Source organism: Gymnoscopelus braueri (assembly GCF_963280865.1).
Source record: "Gymnoscopelus braueri genome assembly, chromosome: 14".
Taxonomy (NCBI): Eukaryota; Metazoa; Chordata; class Actinopteri; order Myctophiformes; family Myctophidae; genus Gymnoscopelus; species Gymnoscopelus braueri.
The window spans coordinates 8,674,792-8,694,784 of NC_137619.1; the positions used below are offsets into that span (position 1 = coordinate 8,674,792).

At 40.2% G+C, this 19,993-nt stretch overlaps 1 protein-coding gene across 6 annotated transcripts in view; it reads left to right on the top strand.

Annotated features, from left to right (window-relative positions):
- ablim1a (actin binding LIM protein 1a) overlaps positions 1 to 19,993 on the top strand; it is an 89,248-nt gene that overhangs the window by 43,072 nt on the left and 26,183 nt on the right. For all 6 annotated transcript variants that reach the window (XM_080448645.1, XM_080448649.1, XM_080448644.1 and 3 more), the window contains exons 3-7: positions 5,586 to 5,769; positions 6,243 to 6,352; positions 12,029 to 12,155; positions 13,073 to 13,166; positions 18,641 to 18,728. In XM_080448645.1, the coding sequence (XP_080304771.1) occupies positions 5,586 to 5,769; positions 6,243 to 6,352; positions 12,029 to 12,155; positions 13,073 to 13,166; positions 18,641 to 18,728 (603 nt within the window). The remainder of the gene's footprint in view (positions 1 to 5,585; positions 5,770 to 6,242; positions 6,353 to 12,028; positions 12,156 to 13,072; positions 13,167 to 18,640; positions 18,729 to 19,993) is intronic.

Genomic DNA, 19,993 nt, shown 5'->3' on the forward strand with positions numbered 1-19,993 from the left:
CATGCATTTTCAGACATTTTATGTCACATATAATAATTGTTGCTGAGAGGACTGACATTGGCTCAGGTGGCGTTAGCCAAACACAGCATAGTTCCACTGCTGCTTTCCCTCAACTCTATTAGGTTAAGACTAATCTCATCATCCCTGAGCCCTAATGCAATTAAATCTGATTCCTACCACCCCCACCCCCCGCCCCCCACACACACACGTTCATTCATCCCCAGGATTGAGCACGACTCATTACATAAGGATGATTAAAGGGATACTTCACTTTCGGGCCGGGGACACATTTAAAAAAAATATTAAAAATAAATGAAAAAAGTTATGGAAAATTCATGGCCCCCTCACGACACGCAGTGTCCTACTAATGTGTGAGGGGGCCATGAATTTTCCATAACCTTTTTCATTTATTTTTAATATTTTTTTTAAATGTGTCCCTGGCCCGAAAGTGAAGTATCCCTTTAAGTACCGTTATTTCAAACATAAAAATATTTTCTTCCCTTTAGCTGTGGTAGGTTTTTTACATGAAGCCGCTATATTCACCAATGGACAGCAGATCAGTGCTGAGCAGTGTTGATTTCGTCGACTGAAACTATGACGAAAAATGTTCGTTGAATACAATTTTTCACTGACGGATACTAAATTAAAACTAAGCTATGATGACTAAAAAATATGACTAAATATATTGACAATTTTGTCAACGAATAAAAACTAGACAAGTTATTTTATGTTTGGTTGCACTCGGGTGTTGCGCTCTGAAAATAGCAGATCTACAAGCTCACAACGCGTCGTGCTGCGACGCGTTGTGAGCTTGTAGATTGGTTATTTTCAGCATGCAACCAAGTGTAAAATCAGCCATTACGATGCCACCACGACCCGCCAAAATACATTTCAGTCGACTAAATCAACTGTAGATTTAGTCGACTATAATCTTATGATATTTAGTCGACTAAAACTAGACTAAAACTAAAACATGTCAGATGACTAAAATATGACAAAAACTAAATAGAATTTTATTCAATAGACTATGACTAAAACTAAATAAAAATGTGCTGTCAAAATCAACACTGGTGCTGAGTGCGTCTCAATCCATGGCCAACCATCCATCTACATGTGACACACGTTATAGACACTTGTTTTCTTGTCTACAACCATACATACATTCATTAAACCCTTTCAAACTGGTGTCTCTATTTTGGGCTTTTTTCTTTTTTGAAATTTCACAAATAGCTCAATAAGCTAAGCTGAACACCGGTTATATTTGCTATTTTTGAAACAGGGCTTAAAGTTGTACAATGCAGGTTCACAATTAACGATTTTTAGCTCTGCTGGTCACTACCGTCACTGCACACAATTTTCCGTAGTCCTCGATTACCCAGAATTCCATTTGTTTTCACCGGAAGCCGGAAGCGTTTCAAAAAGCGTTCTTTTAATTGTTTTATACTATCTGCTGTTCGTTTCTCTTAGCAAGTGGAGCATTAGTTACCATGAGCTGTGTTTTCTTTTTTTGTTGTTTTTCGATCTTACAATCCTACATTCTCTTAAAATCAGCGTGAGGTTCCTTTTTGTTATTAGTGCGGTAGTTCCTGGCCAAACAGGAAACCGGTGCGGTAGTTCCTGGCCAAACAGGAAACCGGTGCATTTTCCGGCCGGATGACGTCATTTTCGCGGGAGAGTGTCCCCCGACACCGTTCAATAGAAAAGATATAAATAAAAGGCTTTCGGGGGTGAAATTCATGGAGTGGGTGTTGTGAAACATTTGCCACTCACAAAAGATATACAATTTAACTTTAGTTTTTGTTTTAAAGTTACCTAGTATTACTTTAAGTAGTCACTTTTTTTCTGAAGAAAAAAATCCCTGACCCATGCATGCACAAGAATAACCCACTGTTCATTCGTATGTGTTGTAGTATGATCCTGTAGGTTTTTTTATTTGACACCATTTGAAGCATTGCAGATAATATGATGGAACTATTTTTTTTACGGCATGGCTCTGTAGGAGTTTAGCTGTGTACAAGAGGTTCTGTCTGTCTTGTCTGTCAGCCTGTCTGTCAGTGTGTCTTTCTTGTATGTGAGTCCGGAGCTAATCTCACAAACCATTGGACCGATCATGTGTCATTATGTGTTCCTGGTTCAAATCTGCTGCTAGGCCAATCAAACGAAGCTATGGAACACCAGTGGTGGAAAAAGTACTCAAATGTACCAAAAGTAAAAATACTAAAATGTTTGAAAATAGCAGATCTACAAGCTCACAACGCGTCGCGAGCTTGTAGATCAGCTATTTTCAAACATTTTAGCCTATGTATAAAATAGGGCTAAAGTGGTTAATGTATGTTTTATAATATAATGATTTATATCTGCAAAGTAACTAGTAACTAAAGTTTGCAAATAATTGTAGTGGAGTAAAAGTACAATATTTGCCTCTTGTACATAAGTACAGTACTTGAGTAAATGTACTTAGTTACTTTCCACCACTGTTGGAAACGGAAGCAGAACAAGAAATGGGTTTTCCACCTTCTGGAAACCAGTGACTATTGGACTACAGATATGAACAGAGCCTCAGCCTTCACTGGACATGTCATCCCTTTTAAAATATGCAGTCCTTTTCTACTCCGCTACTTTTAAGTATACAGGTATTTGTGTGTGTGGGGCCTTTTAGGGTTAGCAGGTTAGTTGTTTTATAGTGTTACAAGCAGAAAACCTGGTGTTGCCAGGGTTGTTGTGCTGATAACGCTTTGATCGATAAACGCGTTCAGGTTTCTGTACCCATCATATTTTGTGGGTGAAATAGTCTCTCTCTCTTTCTCTCTCTCTCTCTCTCTCTCTCTCTCTCTCTCTCTCTCTCTCTCTCTCTCTCTCCCCCTCCCTCCCTCCCTCCCTATATCACTATCCCAATCCCTGTCCCCCCCTCTCTCACTCTGTCTCTCTTTCTCTCTTTCTCTCTCTCTAGTTGAGCGATGCTGTCGGGCATGTCCATATTTGGGCATAATCCGCCCACCCGCTACAGACAGAAAAACACACACAATTAGAATTTGACATAGTAGATTTGTTGTATATTTGTTCCTGGGAGGTATACTGCAGCTATGCCTGCTTTGCATAATCTCACCAGGCAGTGGAGTGGGCGTGCCATGGAGTAGACATAAGTGTAGGATTACTTATTGAATATACACTGACAAAGGTATTGGGGACATGTTGGTCGGTGAAACTTCTAACATCTTAGCAAGTATAATATGGCCCGCATTAGTTACACCAACCTGAGATGTAGACCTTCACCACTAGCAGCCAGCAGCATCGCCACTGAACACGGCATTGTGATCTGTGTGGCTTTGTTCACAACCTGCACACACAGCAACTTAATATTGATAGCTAGCTATAGATTGGACAAGGAGACCACACCATTATTAGACTCTGGGCTCTATTGACAAAAACGTCAATGTTAAAGGGATAGTTCAACCCCAAAATGACTTTTTTTCTATCGATTAGTCACCCCATTATTTTTGTTGCATTCCAAAACCAATAATTTGATGACCAGCAGCTGTTCCGGTAGGAGACACAAAGAGTCTCCTTTGTGTCTTCTACCGGAACCGCTGCCTACCGGTCCCCCTGGTCATCAAATTATTGGCTTAGGAATGCGACAAAAACAAGAAAATAAGTCTAAAATCCAGTCTCCATGGGGTGACTAATCGATAGGAAAAAAGTAAAGTAGTTCAAAGAACTTTTAGATTGTTCTTCTAATAGGCACAATGGTACACTGAATGTCTTTCACGTTTATGAATGACTAATCGTACAGCTTACCAAGGCCCTGTAGTGTACATCTCAGGGACTGAAGAGTTATGAGGCCCAAAGGTAAACTTGTCAAGGGGTCATAGGTCAATACTACTTGCCGTACTTGAGTGAGTAGCCAAAAGGTGAAAGGTCAAGAGTTCTGCAGTTGTCCTTCAGTTCTTCACAAGGACAACTTCAGAGCGAAGAAAGTGTGAGGCAATATAATTTCATATTATTTGAAAACTTTATTCCAGTCTTTTACTTGTAACAGTACACATTGCAGTATTTTTTTTACTTTTAAATCTTTACCCCACGATTTTGTAACCCCATTTTTTACACCCCAGTGCCAATTCTCTATGTAATCCTGGGCACTACCTTCCCTCTGCCAACCTAGGGAGGCCAGGGCCGAGCTCATGCCTCCTTCAATACATGAGAGCCAACTGACCTTCTTGTCACCTGACAGGGGAGAGTTTCCCTGGTTGGACGTAGCGCGTGGAAGGAACACGTTATTCCAGCCAGTTCCTTTCCCCTCCATCAGGCGCCCCGGCTGGCCAGGGGGAGGCAGTATAGTGACCAGGATTACTGCATGTTTTTGTGAGGGTATCTACCCTAGGAGACACGGGGAGAACACGCAAACTCCACACAGAGAGGCCCTTTCGCCAACCCCACCTAGGGTATGGGCACTGATGACGCGGAGGAGAGAACACGCATTTGCAGTATTGAAACTTTTACTTAAGTAAAACATTTGAGTACTTTTTCCACCACTGGTATTGCTACAGGGTGGTGATGAGGTAGAGCCTGAAGAGGTGAGTTCTCACACTGAAAATGGGGAGTGAAGGCTAAACTTGGCTCACAACAACACATCGCATCCGCAACGTATTGTGAGCTTGTAGGTCTGCTATTTTCAGCGCATGACACCGCCGTGCGACAAAGTATAAATTGGACTTGAGTCTGCAGTCCTGACTATGGGGGGAGGTTATTATTCCACAGTCCTGTGTTACAGTAGCTGATCTATAGTGAGTGAGAAGGGATGCAGGGCCGGATCATGTCCTGAAAGTAAGCGGGTGCCATGACCTTGTTTGACCTTGTAGGTCATCATCATTGTGTTGAATTGGATGCAGGCAGCAGTTGAACGCCAGTGAAGGGAACATAGAATGAGGGGGAGACATGTAAAAAAAGAAATTAGCGAGGCATTCTTCTTGCTCAGTAATAACTCACATTAAAATAGTAAACATTCATTCAAATGTTTATTTTGTGCTTCTGCCTTCACCTGTCTTTCATGTCTTTGTAGATGAACAAGGTTGTGCTTGAATTGAAGGAAGCATGTAGAAAAGGGAGTATTAGACGCCAGTTAGTTATCGGGAACAACAGAACAAGGCCATTTCCTGGAATAGTCTATTGTAAGCACTGCCACTGAGCAATTCATTTCTGCATCAACAATGAAAAGACCTTGACGTTCCAGTGTCGATCAATCAACGTACTGTCACATACAAAGCCATTTGTGAAAGGCTGTTATTTTTGTTTGTGTGAGCCCTGAGAGGAGGCTGATCAAAGTTGATCAAAGTATATTTCACTGGTTCACTCAAACCATATGGAAGCACAGAAAGTGGAGAAGTAATCTTTTCTGATTTCAGCCAGCATCCACTTAAAGTATTCACTAACCCGTTTAAAGATTTGGGGAATGGAGGCGCTGGGGGATGGATGAATGAGTGAGTGGAAAAGACACCAAATGACCTACAGTAACTAACTAACTGTGTGTGTGTGTGTGTGTGTGTGTGTGTGTGTGTGCGTGTGCGTGTGCGTGCGTGTGGTCTGTGCAGTGTGCGGCTGTGACCTTGCCCAGGGGGGCTTCTTCATGAAGAATGGAGACTATCTATGCACCCTGGACTACCAGCGCATGCATGGCACCCGCTGTAACGGCTGTGGAGACTTTGTGGAGGGCGAGGTGGTCACAGCTCTGGGCAAGACCTACCACCCTGCCTGTTTCGTCTGCACCATTTGCAAGTAAGACCCAACCCCACACACACACACACTTGTCCTCCATGTATTCCTCATTTCCCTTTTTCACATTTATCTAGCTCAGTAAGGAGATACTTGTGTTAAAGGGGTTGTAAGTGATACTTTTAAGTGTCATGTGAGATTGGAAGTGATGAAATGTGCAGACTCTATTGCCACTCCACAAATTGGTATACTAAAAATGTACATATTGCTTCTGTTTACTTAAGACCTGAAGAGATGGGGATACCCCGTTAATAAACAAATACTCTATATTAGAACAGTGATTCTCAAAGTGGGGTCCAGGGACCTCAGCATTCCTTGAGGGGGTTCTAAATGGATCCTTACAGAAGTTTGAGAACCACTTAAAATAATATAGAGCTTTAACTTATTTTCTTTTTCTTTTTTTTCATATCACTTTCACCCTAAATCAATAATCTTCTTAGTGGCTCAGGTGTTAATGTTGTTGATGGTTTCCGCAGACGACCGTTCCCTGCTGGGGACAGGGTGACATTCAATGGGAAGGACTGTCTGTGTCAATACTGTGTCCAGCCCATGTCTCCAGGACCCAAGGACATCACCGGTTCCAGCAGTGAGTACTGGCAGTATCTGTTACCAAAATGTGTACAAATGTAACCAACGTTAGTTTACATTTAGTAACATTTGGAATTTGTATACTGTCTGACTTAAATTAACACTATGGATTGTGGTTAGAGTGTCCACCCTGAGACTGGGAGGTCAGGGTTTAATCCCCGGTCATACCACAGACTATTAAAATGGTACCCATCGCCTCCCTGCTTGGCACTGAGCATCAAGGGTTAAATTGGGGTAAGACAAGGCAAGGCAAGTTTATTTGTATTGCACATTTCAACAACAAGGCAATTCAGTGTGCTTTACATACAATTACAATTAATTGTATGTATGTAAATGTCGGGTTGTTTTATAGTGTTACAAGCAGAAAACCTGGTGTTGCCTGGGTTGTTGTGCTGATAACATTCTGATCGATATGCGTGTTCAGGTTTCTGTACCCAGCATATTTTGTGGGTGAAATAGTCTCTCTCTCTCTCTCTCTCTCTCTCTCTCTCTCTCTCTCTCTCTCTCTCTCTCTCTCCCCCCCTCCCTTTACATTAAGAATTCAGTAAACATTAAGAAAGAGAAGTTAAACACCTATTTCCTTAATAGGAAACACCTATACAGGATTCAGAGCAAAAACATAATATAAAATTACATTTGAATACAGTAAAAATAAAACTGAAAAATAAGACAGTAAAATGTATATATCTCAATAAAAGGCAGCAGCACACAAAAAGGTTTTTGGGTGTGATTTCAAAGAACTAAGAGTGGCAGCAGATCTGCAGTTTTCTGGGAGTTTGTTCCAGATACTGTATATGTGGTGCATAAAAACTGAATGCTGCTTTTCCAAGTTACAGTTTTACATTACATTTTATAATCAATTATTTTGAAATACAGGGAGCCATGTAAAGATTTAAGAACTGGTGTGATATGCTTTCTTGGTATTTGTGAGGACTCTAGTTGTCTGGTAGATTTTTCGTGAGACCTGTAAAGGCTGGCGTAACAGTATAGTTAAGTCTACTGACGATGAATGCATGGACAAGTTTTTAATCTGTTATATACTGTATTCTTAAGGTGATAGTAGGCTGACTTTGTAATTAAGTATTAATGTGGCTGTTAAAATTCAGGTCTGTGGTCCATGAACTACACAAAGGTTATATTGCTTGGCATCTGGTTTTTACTGATTGAAGCTGGGCGCTGACTTTTAATTGTTCTTTCTTGGCTCCAAAAACAATGACTTCTTTTTAGTTTTTGTTTAATTTTGGAAAGTTATGGCATATCCAATTAATTTGTTCAATGCATTTTTATTTGTTTTACTTTTTAGCTTTTTTTTTTTGCCAATTGATTCCTCCCCACACATATTTCTGTGTTGTCACTGCTGTTGTATCCTACTGTCTCGCCTACCACTGAGCAGTGGTGGAAAGTAACTAAGTACATGTGCTGTGTGCTGTACTTAGGTACAATTTTGAGACATTTGTACTTTACTTGAGTATTTAGAATTTCCAATACTTTTACTTCTACTCTAGTGACTTTGCAGATATACATTACATTATAAAACATATAATGTTAACCTTTTCTACGGGGTAGTAGTGCAATGTAATAATCCATATCTTTCAATAAAGAAGTGTTTTAATGCCGTCTGTGGCCGATTCTGTCGGAAGTTCCCAATGGGCGGTAGTGACGGGCGCATCCGGTGAAACCCGGAATTACACTCAATGTAAACAGGAAGTAAACAAAGGTAAAAAAATGGCGTTCGGCCACAGACGGGATTAAAACACTTCTTTATTGAAAGATATGGATTATTACATTGCCGTAGAAAGAGTTAACATTTGGGTCGTGGGGGTAAGCACATTTTATTTTTGCATTTGTACATGTTTGGAGATCTACGAGCTGAAAGTCCCTGTGTCCATGGGGGATCAACCCTACAACTCTCGTAGATTGAAAACGTCATAAATACGTCTACGAGAGTTGTATTCTACAGCTAGTCCTATGGCATAGCTTACAGTCATTGGCCATGGTTGACACTGTCAGCATACAGTACATCATTGCGAAGACTAATGAATATGTTTAAATCTGGGCAACAAATCAAGGTCTGGAATAAGTAGGACACTTTTGTAGAGAGAACCCTATTTTACAAGCTTCACAATATTATTGTGAAGCTTGTAAAACTGGAAAACATCAATCTGGCCCATCAACAGCTTTTTCCACTACAGCTCATCTTTACAGATTCTGTCACATACGGTACTTTGTATACACAGTGGTGGAAAGTAACTAAGTACATTTACTCAAATACTGTACTTAAGTACAATTTCGAGGTATTTGTACTTTACTTGAGCATTTCCAATTTCAAATACTTTTACTTGTACTCCACTACATCTCAGAGGCTAATTTTGTACTTTTACTCGACTACAATTATTTGAAATCTTTAGTTACTAGTTACTTTGTAGATTTTCATTATTATTTCAAAACATACATTAACCACTTCAGCTCTGAATACATTTTGGCCATTTGAAAATAGCCGATCTACAAGCTCACAATGTGTCTTGTGAGCTTGTAGATCGGCTATTTTCAAAAGATTTGTATACATGGAAACTGGAAATGGGACATTCTGCATAATGAGTACTTTCTACTTCTGGTACTTTAAGTACATTTTGATACCAATACTTTTGCACTTTTACTCAAGTAAATTTTGAATTACAAAAGGTGACTTTTTCCACCACTGAACATCACTCAGGGACTCTTCCCTAATCTCTCAAGAACAGATTCTGCTCTCCGCTTGAATCTGTCGGGGGGGGGGGGTTCGTCATAACGTGTACGCACTGGCCTACAAGTGGGCGTGCCTTCAGATCAGGAAGCAGGCCGCGCTTTACCCAATCAAATGTAGTGGGCGGGATTTACTGTCTGCTCTCGCTTCCCACTGAAAACAAACCGAAACTCATTTAACAATAGCGTCCTCGGAGCAGACAAAACCAGTTAAAGATATTCACATTTTAACTTGCTCTTTCATCATAGAAACAAGTGGGCTTGTAACCAAAACGATCCATGTTCTCTGGGAGAAGTGGTGTTAGTGTTCCGTGTAGAAATATTGTTAGTGGGAATGAAAACATAAGCGCACCACCGGAAGTGGAGCGCTGAGGGCAGACCAAAAACCCTGGTTTCCTTGCGCACGGGTGCTGCATTTAGCTCCCCCCAGAGCCAAGTGAAAGAGTAAAAAACAGCAGAGGGCGCTGTTTTTCCTTTTTATTTGGCGATGGGTTCCCAGATTGCCTCTTCCCTAACACAGCAACGTCTGCATTGTCCGGAGTGTTAATTTAACTCTGAGAGTGTTGGACAATGGACCCTGTAAGTAAGTGTTCATTATAACGCTGTGTACCTTCCCCGTGGCCCTGTTGGCTCAGCCCTGTGTTATAGCACCAGCCATGTTCCTTTATGAAGAACACAAAGACCTGCCCTACTAAATTATGCATGAACGTGCATTTCCTCTCCTCTGGAGCAGGGAATGTGCACACCAGCAGCAAACCCCTCCTCTATCTCCTCCAATCCTCTGTCGTTCTCTCTCTCTCCCCATCTTCCTGCACAAACTCTGTTTCTCCTTGTATTCCCCCCATCCCTGTCTCTCTCCCGCCCTCCCTATCTTTCTTTCCCCATGTCTATCCCTCCCTGTCCCTCTCTCCCTCTCTCTCCTTATCTTTCTCCCTCTCTCTGTCTCTCTCCCTGTCTTGCTCTCCTCATGTCTCCCTCTCTCCCTTCTTGTAATCCATCTCTCTCCTCTTGTCCATCCCTCTCTTTCTCTCCCCATAGCTCTCTCCCTCTCTCTTACTTCTTGTCTTTTTCCCTCTGTCTCTCTTATTCTGTCCTTCTCTGTGTCTCTCCCTCCCTCTCTCTCTTTCTTTTTCTCTCTCCCTCTCGCTTTCTCCCCCCATGTGTCCCTGTCTCCCTATCTCCCCCCTCTCTCTCTCTTCCCTATCTCCTGCCCTCTCCTCCCCCTCTCTCTTTCTTCTTGTCCCGCTCCCTCTCTCTTTCTCTCCCCATGTCTCTCCCTCCCTGTCTCTCTCTTTCTCTTTCTCTCTCTCCCATGTCTCCCACACTCCCACTCCCAATCCCACCTTCTCTCCCTCTCCCTCCCTCTCCCTCCCTGTGTCTCTCTCTCTGCTGCTTGTTCCTCCCTGTTGGCAGCTTTTAGACATGGTCACCTATAAATGCTGCATGCTGATTCTTCTCACGTCACCATCACCCTCTCAGCCTCGTTATGCCTTACGTAGCGTAGCTAACATTCCCAGTGGGCTGCAGCGGATTTGCTCGCTTTCATCCTCTGTTCATTAAAGCAGACTTGACAGAAAGATTGTTCATGTAAAAGCCTACATCCTCTTGTGCTTTTAGAGCCTCAGGTTTCTACTTGTATAAGAACAATGCTTTTAGGGTCATCATGCAGCAAAAAAAGAGACATGTGGATGTTAAACTAGGGGGAAACTGTCAGAACATCACTTTCTACCCTCTATTGCCATCTAGTGTCATGGATCTGAACTTGCCAGAGGATGTCACCTACAGTATTATTATGTGTCACGGCATGAGGCAGGAGTGTATAGGACCTAGAAGCGCTACAGACAGGCAGGAGAAGAGCAGGTCATGTGCACATGGATTTATTATACAGATGGGTGAACATTTGTAATCAAACAAGAAACCTATGGAACTGTGGGTCTATGTATGTATATACACATAGAGTTAACCGGACACAGGTGAACACAAGACAAATCAACACAGGGATTGGCTGGGGCACAACAGAGGACACACAGGTGGAGAACATAACTTTAAATAAACAAAAAATAAATAAACATAACTAATCAAAGACAAAGGGTAGGTGAGACAAGACAGGTAACAGTAACACACAAAAAGAAAATGGTGCTTCAGCGGTTCTTTGGGATTCTTGTTCTTCAGGTGGTTGTGGTGCTGGTGCCGTGTCATTGTTCCGACGGCTCATTAGTCCGACGGTTACTAAGCCTATACCTAACCCTAACCGCACGCGGAAGCCACGTAATCGGAGTAATGGGATGTCGGACTTAAGGGCAGTCCCTGTGGTGCTAGCACCTCAGCACAATTACTGAAGTCCTATACAGCACCTCAGGGTTCTTCAGTGGTTCTTTGGGATAGTTGTGGTGCCATATAGCACCTTAACAACAGGTGCTATACGGCACCATTTGACAAAGGTGCTAAATAGTACCTTTAAAGATTGGTCATTATAGCACCAAAAATGGTTCCCCTATGATTACGAGCCAAAGAACCGATTTTGGTGCTCTATCTAGCACCGTTTGTTATTAGTGTGTAGGCAAAACAGGGAACACTAGGACAATACTACAAAATAAAGGTACAAGGCAACAGATCCTGACATTATGTTTTTTATGATATATTATAGGGTCAGCTGCTGATCGTGTGCAATAAATTCACTCAAATATTTGCATTTTATGTGCCAAGTGTGCCTGGCTGGCAAAGAAGGTGTTTGGTTGAGATGTTGCCAGGAACAAACCTCTAAAAGGGAGAAGAATGTGCAATCATTTTTACACCCCCCAGTACTGTCCTTTACTTTACATTCATTGTGTGGCCAAGTGTTGTACTGTTGTAGATGTGTATTTATAGATGATGCTGCTGATTGTAAGTCCTGGCGTAACCTCAGTGTGGTGCACGTATATGCTTTTTGCAGACTGTGCAGGATGTGGTCGAGACATTAAGAATGGACAGGCTCTCCTGGCCCTGGACAGACAGTGGCACCTGGGCTGCTTCAAGTGTAAGGCCTGCGGCAAAGTCCTGACTGGGGAGTACATCAGCAAGTAAGTATAGCATGGGATCAATAGCATTTTTGGGTGTTCTCATCCGGTCGGAGCGGAAATAACTTTACGTCTTCATGCGGCCGGTAACCCACGACCGGAACCTCCGGTGCCGTGCACCTCCAAAATGATTCCCCTAGTTTAAAATTTGTTTAGTTTTGTATAATCGTTTAGTTTTGTTTTGGTATAATAATCGTTTGGTACGTCCATCTTTTATAACTCGTGGCATGGGGAGGCTGGGACATAGATTGGTGAAGCAATAGGAAGCGGCGCTGGAATCCAACCGCCTGGGTTTGGATCCGCCCTTCAAGACCATCGATAGGGCTCGCTCTTTCAGGCTAGTACATACCTGCTTTCAGTGGTGTAAATTAACTAAGTACATTTACTCAAGTACTATACCCTAAGTATAATTGTGAGGTACTTTTACTTTACTGGAGTATTTCCAATTTTCAGTACTTTTACAATTCACTCCACTACATTTCAGAGGGAATTATTGAACTTTTATTCCACTACAATTATTTGAAAACTTTATATACTAGTTACTTTGCAGATATACATTATTACATTTTAAAACATACATGAACCACTTTAGCCCTTGTTTATACCCAGGCTGTTTGAAAATAGCCGATCTACAAGCTCGTAGATCTGCTTGTAGATCTGCTATTTTCAAACATTTTAGTACTTTTACTTTTGGTGCTTTAAGTACATTTTGATACCAATGCTTTTGTACTTTTACTCAAGTAAATTTTTAATTCCGGACTTTTACTTCTAACAGAGTACTTCTGCATTGCAGTATTAATACTTTTACTTACGTAAAACATTTGAGTACTTTTTCCACCACTACCTGCTTTGATGTAAAAGTGTGTCACCGTGAACTCATCAGTGTGTTTTTGATCTGTCTGCTCGCTGTCTCTGTCTAGGGAGGGCGCCCCCTACTGTGAGAAGGACTACCAGATCCATTTTGGCGTCCAGTGTGAGGCATGTCAACAGTTCATCACAGGGAAAGTGCTGGAGGTAAGCCAATCACCAGGCACGCTCATTTCATTGATCCCTCCCCCTCCAAGTCATGCTATTGTGATTGGTTCAATGGCTCAGAGAGGACTCTCCTTTGTGTAGCATTGATGTGCACTATGATGTGCCAAAGGTACCACTAACACCATGACTCCTCTGACTGCTGCAAAAGGTAGGACTGTGCTCTTAAACACACGATCAGTGGTGTAAAGTAACTAAGTACATTTACTTAAGTACTGTACTTGAGTGCAATTTTGAGGTATTTGTACTCTACTTGAGTATTTCCAATTTCCAATACTTTTTACTTCTACTCCACTACATCTCAGAGGCAAACTATTGTACTTTTACTCCACTTCAATTATTTGAAAACTTTAGTTACTAGTTACCTTGTAGATTTTGATTATTATTACAAAACATACCCACTTCAGCCCTATATACATTTCGTCCATTTGAAAATAGGCGATCTACAAGCTCACAATGCGTCGCGATGCGACGCATTGTGAGCTTGTAGATCTGCTATTTTCAGAATATTTTTATACACTTGAAAACTTGAAATGGGACATTCTGCACAATGAGTACTTTTACTTTTGGTACTTTAAGTACATTTTGATGCCAATACTTTTATAATTTTACTCAAGTACATTTTGAATCCCGGACTATTACTTGTAACAGAGTACTTCTACATTGCAGTATTGATACTTTTATAGCCATTTTAGTCCTATATTTTAAACTGTATCTTTGCTTAAAGCCTGGAATTACATGCGGTGATTCAGAAAAACAAGAATCACAATGAATTTCAATGAATTTCTTTGCATATCATGGATTTTCATCTACATTCCGAAGAGAATATGGTACCGTGGTACCGAGGTAATAAACACATTAAAACAAACTGCAAACTTGTGCAATAACGGATGTGTAATATATATCTGCTTTCCGTACAGGAACAGGACATTGCATATACTGTGGCATTGCAGTAATTGTATTGTGTTTTGGTTATCACTTGAGATATCCTTTTGCCAGTGAGCCAAACACAGTGTGACATGAATGTTTGCCACGGCACAAACCATAGTGAGAACCTTATAAAAGCTAACATAAAGAGATTCAGTATTAATGAATTTGCCACATAACAATTATGACATTCTTATTTAGGCATTATGAACCCTTAAAATATTATACACATACCTCTATATCTGGCCTCTACCCACGTCTGATCCTAAGTACAGTACTTGAGTAAATGTACTTAGTTACTTTACACCACTGCTATCTATCTGTGTATTTCTCTCTTTGTCCATTTTCTCTCTACTGCATTGACACACTAGCTTGTCTGTCTACAGACGGTGATCCCATCAGACAGTGAGTTATGTGCTATTTAATGTTGCGGTAACGTTGGCGTTGGCCTGCTAGGCTTACAGTAATCCCAGTAATAAGGCAGGCCTTTATGACAGCAGGGAAAGGCCTTTGCATCTCATCCCTGAGTTTTAGCCAGTGGATCAGTGGCACCAAAGCCCTGTTCCCCATCTGATGTCTGCTAGTGTGATCATTGACCCAGGACCAGTGGTGGAAAAAGTACTCAAATTCTTTACTTAAGTAAAAGTATCAAATACTGCAATGTAGAAATACTCTGTTACAAGTTAAAGTCCGGAATTGAAAATTTACTTGAGTAAAAGTATTTTACTCATCAAAATGTATTGGCATCAAAATGTACTTGAAGTCCCAAAAGTAAAAGTACTAAAAAGTACTAATGTAACGTCGTGATTGTGAGCTTGTAGATCGGCTATTTTCAAATAGCCTATGTAAAAGATAGGGCCAAAGTGGTTAGGGACCAGTCGAAATTTACATAAGGGGGGGCATGGAGGAAATGTATGTGCCCTGATCTAAAATGCCATGACCCTCCCTTTGACAACAAAAAAAAAATCAATGACCCTCCCCAAGTGATTACAAAAAAAAGAGTAACCCTCCCCGCCTAGAAGTGTCACGATATATTGTGTCACGATATAGCCTATCGTGGTATTAAAATGTGATGATAGGTATTGTCATGATGTCATACTGTATCGTAATATTTTTTTAATTGTTTTTTTAATACAAAAAAAACACTTTTTTTTTGCCGGTGAAAGTTAGGAGTTTTTACTGTATGATATGAAATGTAAAGCTTATCATAATCATAGTAATTATTAATCATGTCCTCCATCATATTCAAGGTATTTTGGAGAGAAATGAAACAGACTCCAGTCAGTCACTTTCAGTTTAAAGCACTGCAGAGGGGAGGTGTTGTGTGTCAGCTGATGCTCGTTGACGCTCGTTAATGTGACATGCATCTGCACTCTCAAATAGGCCTACATCTAATCTAAGATTGTATTATACTGTATCTGGTATTATAGATTTTTTTAGCTGTTGGATATAACTAGGCTGCACTTGGTTGGTAAAGTCCAGATGACAAAAATATGAGGTTTGTGGAATTTATAGTTATGCAGTCTTATATTATATTATATTTGTTATATTAGTGTCTATCTGTCCTCTGAAACAATGGGTTTATAGTTAGTGAGAACTTCACTTCTCCATTAAGCTTGCACAAATGTATTTATTTGTGTGTACAAAGCACTTTGTAATTGTTTCTAACTTGCTTTATAACGTTATTTATAAGATGATGGCCAATGTTGATGATACATGAGAAAAGAACATTAATAATATATCATATCGATATCATGCCCAACATCATGTATCGTATTGTGAAATTCTTGACACCCCTAACCCTCCCCATCAAATACAACATGACATTTAAAACTGATATGTCCAATGTTTTGCTTTCCACATTGATTAGAACATTGCTGTAGTGTAGTCAGTCTTGCTAAATGCACAGTGTATCTGTAGTAGTGGTAGCAGAATGGATAGTGTTCTCATCTTACATGTGGGAAACCCATTGAATCCTGGTCAGATTGAAGAAAGTTGAATATTTGGTAACCAGTAGTTTAAAACTTTTGTCACTCTGCCCTTTTAATTATCAACTACAGTGACTACAACTACACTGTTGCCTACATAAAACAAATTAGGCTATCAATTATGGCCTGATGCTTCTGGTTTTACTTGTGGAGCTAGGCATCTATACACAACTGTCCATATAGATCCACATTAATCACATGCACAGAATTACTTCAAATGATTATGAATATCCAGTTATAGTAGGCCTATTTATAATGCATCTCTCCAATAACGCCTGTTGAAGTTTTGCTTAATTGTTCAACCACCATCGTTAAGACGCTGAATAGATTTGACTGGGTCGTTCACACTCGCTGTGCGTTGATGGCTTGTTAACGACCGTCATTGATACTAAATAGACAAGGTGTTACTTGATTTGAATTCTTTGTATCCTTTGAAATAGAGAGGGGTCATTGACCACTGTTCTGCTGTACTAAAAAGGTATATAAAAAACGGACTATTTTATCAATTCAAAATTGCATGACCCTCCCTTGGATTCAAAGTAAAATTAGCTGACCCTCCCTTGGACCAAAATTAGAAAGGCATGACCCTCCCCTATTTTCCTCCATGCCCCCCCTTATGTAAATTTCAACTGGTCCCTTAATGTATGTTTCATAATATAATAATTTATATCTGAAAAGTAACTAGTAACTAAAGTTTTCAAATAATTGTGGTGGAGTAAAAGTACAATATTTGGATCCGAGATGTAGTGGAGTAGAAGTAAAAGTGCTGGACATTGGAAATACTCAAGTAAAGTACAAATACCTCAAAATGTTACTTAAGTACAGTATTTACTGTAAGTACATGTACTGTACTTAGTTACTTTCCACCACTGCCCAGGACTCAAGGTCAGATACCCCTCCTATCCATCGCTGGCTTTATTGTAAACCATATTGTCTGGTGTGTTGGGGTTTATGTGTAATGCAGTTACACCAGATGAGAGATGATGAGATTCAAAAAATAAACACGGTCAGTATGGACAATACTGTCCATACTGACCGTGTTTATTTTTACCTCATCAGAAGTTAAGTCAAGTTCAAGTTATTTTAAAATGATCCCTATGAGAAGAAATAATTGTTGGCCCTCATCTACCAAGGAAAAAAAAGAAGCTTTGTTTCCCTTTTGTTTGTTTTTTTACACTTTGCATACAGTGAAGTCAAACTGTAAAATGCAAATGCAGTTGGTGGTGTGATTACATTATCTCTGAGTGGCCACTTGTCAAACGGAAAGCTGGAGAGTTTTTATACAGCAAGCGGGTATAGGACCATTTGGCTATTTATCTCACCTGGGTTAACGTCAACGTCCTAAAAGCATTTGGCTGGTGGAGCACTCCTCATGTAAAGAATGACATTTGTGTGAATTGCACCTCAAGTACTCTAGACCTCTGTTAATTTTCTGGCATACGATTATACGCTTTCTCAAAAAAGAGAGGAGTGCACATAGTGGCAGGTGCTTGATTATGTCAACAGCATTCGGGTCAGGCTAGTATTTATGTACTACAAACCCTCATGTCAACTGAGTCATGCTAAGTATTACCATTATTACCGTTGCCTGTCTGGTGGTGATAGAATCCAATCCAGTGGATTGTATAATTTAGTAAATAATACACTCGAGGCTGTGGTACGTTGTGATTATACCATGATCGCAGCTGTGGTATAACCACAATACATTACGTTAGTATGTCTATATATACAGTAATAACCCCATTACATAACCCATGATTATGCAATGAAGAACTTCAACGTGTTGCGATGGGAGGTTCCAATTCGTCCATGTCGTATGTTACACTCACAGGACATTGTGTTTTCTGAGATACTGTACATTCAACAGTTTTACATGGAGGCGTTCTTTTTCAACAGCAGTTTCTTGAGGGAGAGGAGTGCAAGTCTCTCCACTGGTCAGCAGTGTTGATTTCGTCCACTAAAACTATGACGAAAAATGTTCGTCGGCTACCTTTTTTCACTGACGAAAACTAAATAAAAACTAAGCTGCGATTACTAAAACTAAGACTAAATATATTGTACATTTCGTCAACAAATAAAAGCTAGACTAAAATGTTAGTGAAGGACTAGTGGAGAGGCGATCTAGTAGAACAAAGACAAGTCATTTTATGTTTGGTTGCGCTCGGGTGTTGCGCTCTGAAAATAGCAGATCTACAAGCTGCGACGCGTTGTGAGCTTGTAGATCGGCTATTTTCAGCATGCAACCAAGTGTAAAAATCAGCCATTACGACGCCATCAAGGCACCGCCAAAATACATTTTAGTCGACTAAAATCAACTGTAGATTTAGTCGACTAAAACTAGTCTAAAACTAAAACATTTCAGATGACTAAAATATGACTAAAACTAAAAGGAATTTTATTCAAAAGACTATGACTAAAACTAAATCGGCTGTCAAAATCAACACTGCTGGTCAGATATGTTTGTTCGTCCATCAGGCTGTGGTGGTATTAATGTTGCTGTGTGTGTGTGTGTGTGTGTTTGCCTTGGGCCGTGTTTTCCAGGCAGGGGATAAGCACTACCATCCTAGCTGTGCACGATGCAGCCGGTGCAACCAGATGTTCACAGAAGGAGAAGAAATGTACTTGCAAGGTAAACAGACAAAAGAAATCATGCTTACATGTTCACTCATGTTCAGATAATATTTGAAATGGTAAAAAAAGAAAATCTGTGTTCCAGTGGATTCAATGTAGTTATTATTTCGTTCCAAGCTCTTGTTAATAATACTTTTCATTGGTTAAATATTTATAAAACCTACAGACATTCTTAACCACTTTAAAGGACAACTTAGTTTTTTTATAACCAAGGTTTATATTTTAGCTTGTAATTAAAGTAAATAAAAGATGAGTGTTATTTTTTTTTCATTTACTGCTTTCTATAGTTTTAGCAATTTTTGCGATATTTTTTACAGTGGGCGGGGGCATTCTGTCCGGTGGCTAAATATGCCTTTTTTACACAATAAAAAAGGTCCTGTGGTCTTTGATGGCCAGATGTGAGTTATTGGGGGCTAGAAGAGCTACTGTAAATAATAATAAAGAAAACGCCGGGTTATTGTGTAAAAAAAGACATATTTAGCCACCGGACAGAATGCCCCCACCCACTGTAAAAAATATAATAACTATAGAAAGCAGTAAATAAAAAAATTTGAACACTCATCTTTTATTTACTTTAATTACAAGCTAAAACATAAACCTTGGTTGTAAAAAAAAACACAGTTGTCCTTTAAAGGGATATTTCACTTTCAAAACATTTTTGGGTCATTTTATCGTCTATACCAGGGGTCCTCAACAACAAATCTTGAAGGTCCACAAATATGTTTTTGAATAAGGCTAGGGTCCGCACATGCACGCGCGCTGCGCGCGCGTGCATGTGCCCCCCCCCCCCCCCCCCCGCGCGTTCGCGTGCGCGCGCGATTTTTTTTTGCGGATTTTGGCGGATTCGGGTACTTTTTCCCCGTTTTTGTTACTTTATTTCGGTTTTAGGGTAAAAACAAAAAAAAAAAAAACAGAGAGGTGTCCCGCGGTCCGGTCATGGACCGCGGTCCGCCTGTTGAGGACCCCTGGTCTATACTCAGGCTTTTAGGAGCACCCCGGACAGTTTTTAAGTTGCTTGATTCAGTATTTAGATATTTGATATTAATTTTATCAGACACATCCCCTTCCTATACAAACCCATTGTGTTAGATTCATCAGAAACACCCGTCCTTGGTTCTGGTGACTGATATTGTCCTTCTAATACGTGAGGAGACCGTGCTTTTTCAATAACTTTTTTCATTTTCATTTTTATTTTGAATTGGAAAATGAAAGAAATTAAATACAATACAAAGAATGTATAAAATAAATGGGTGTTTTCTATGA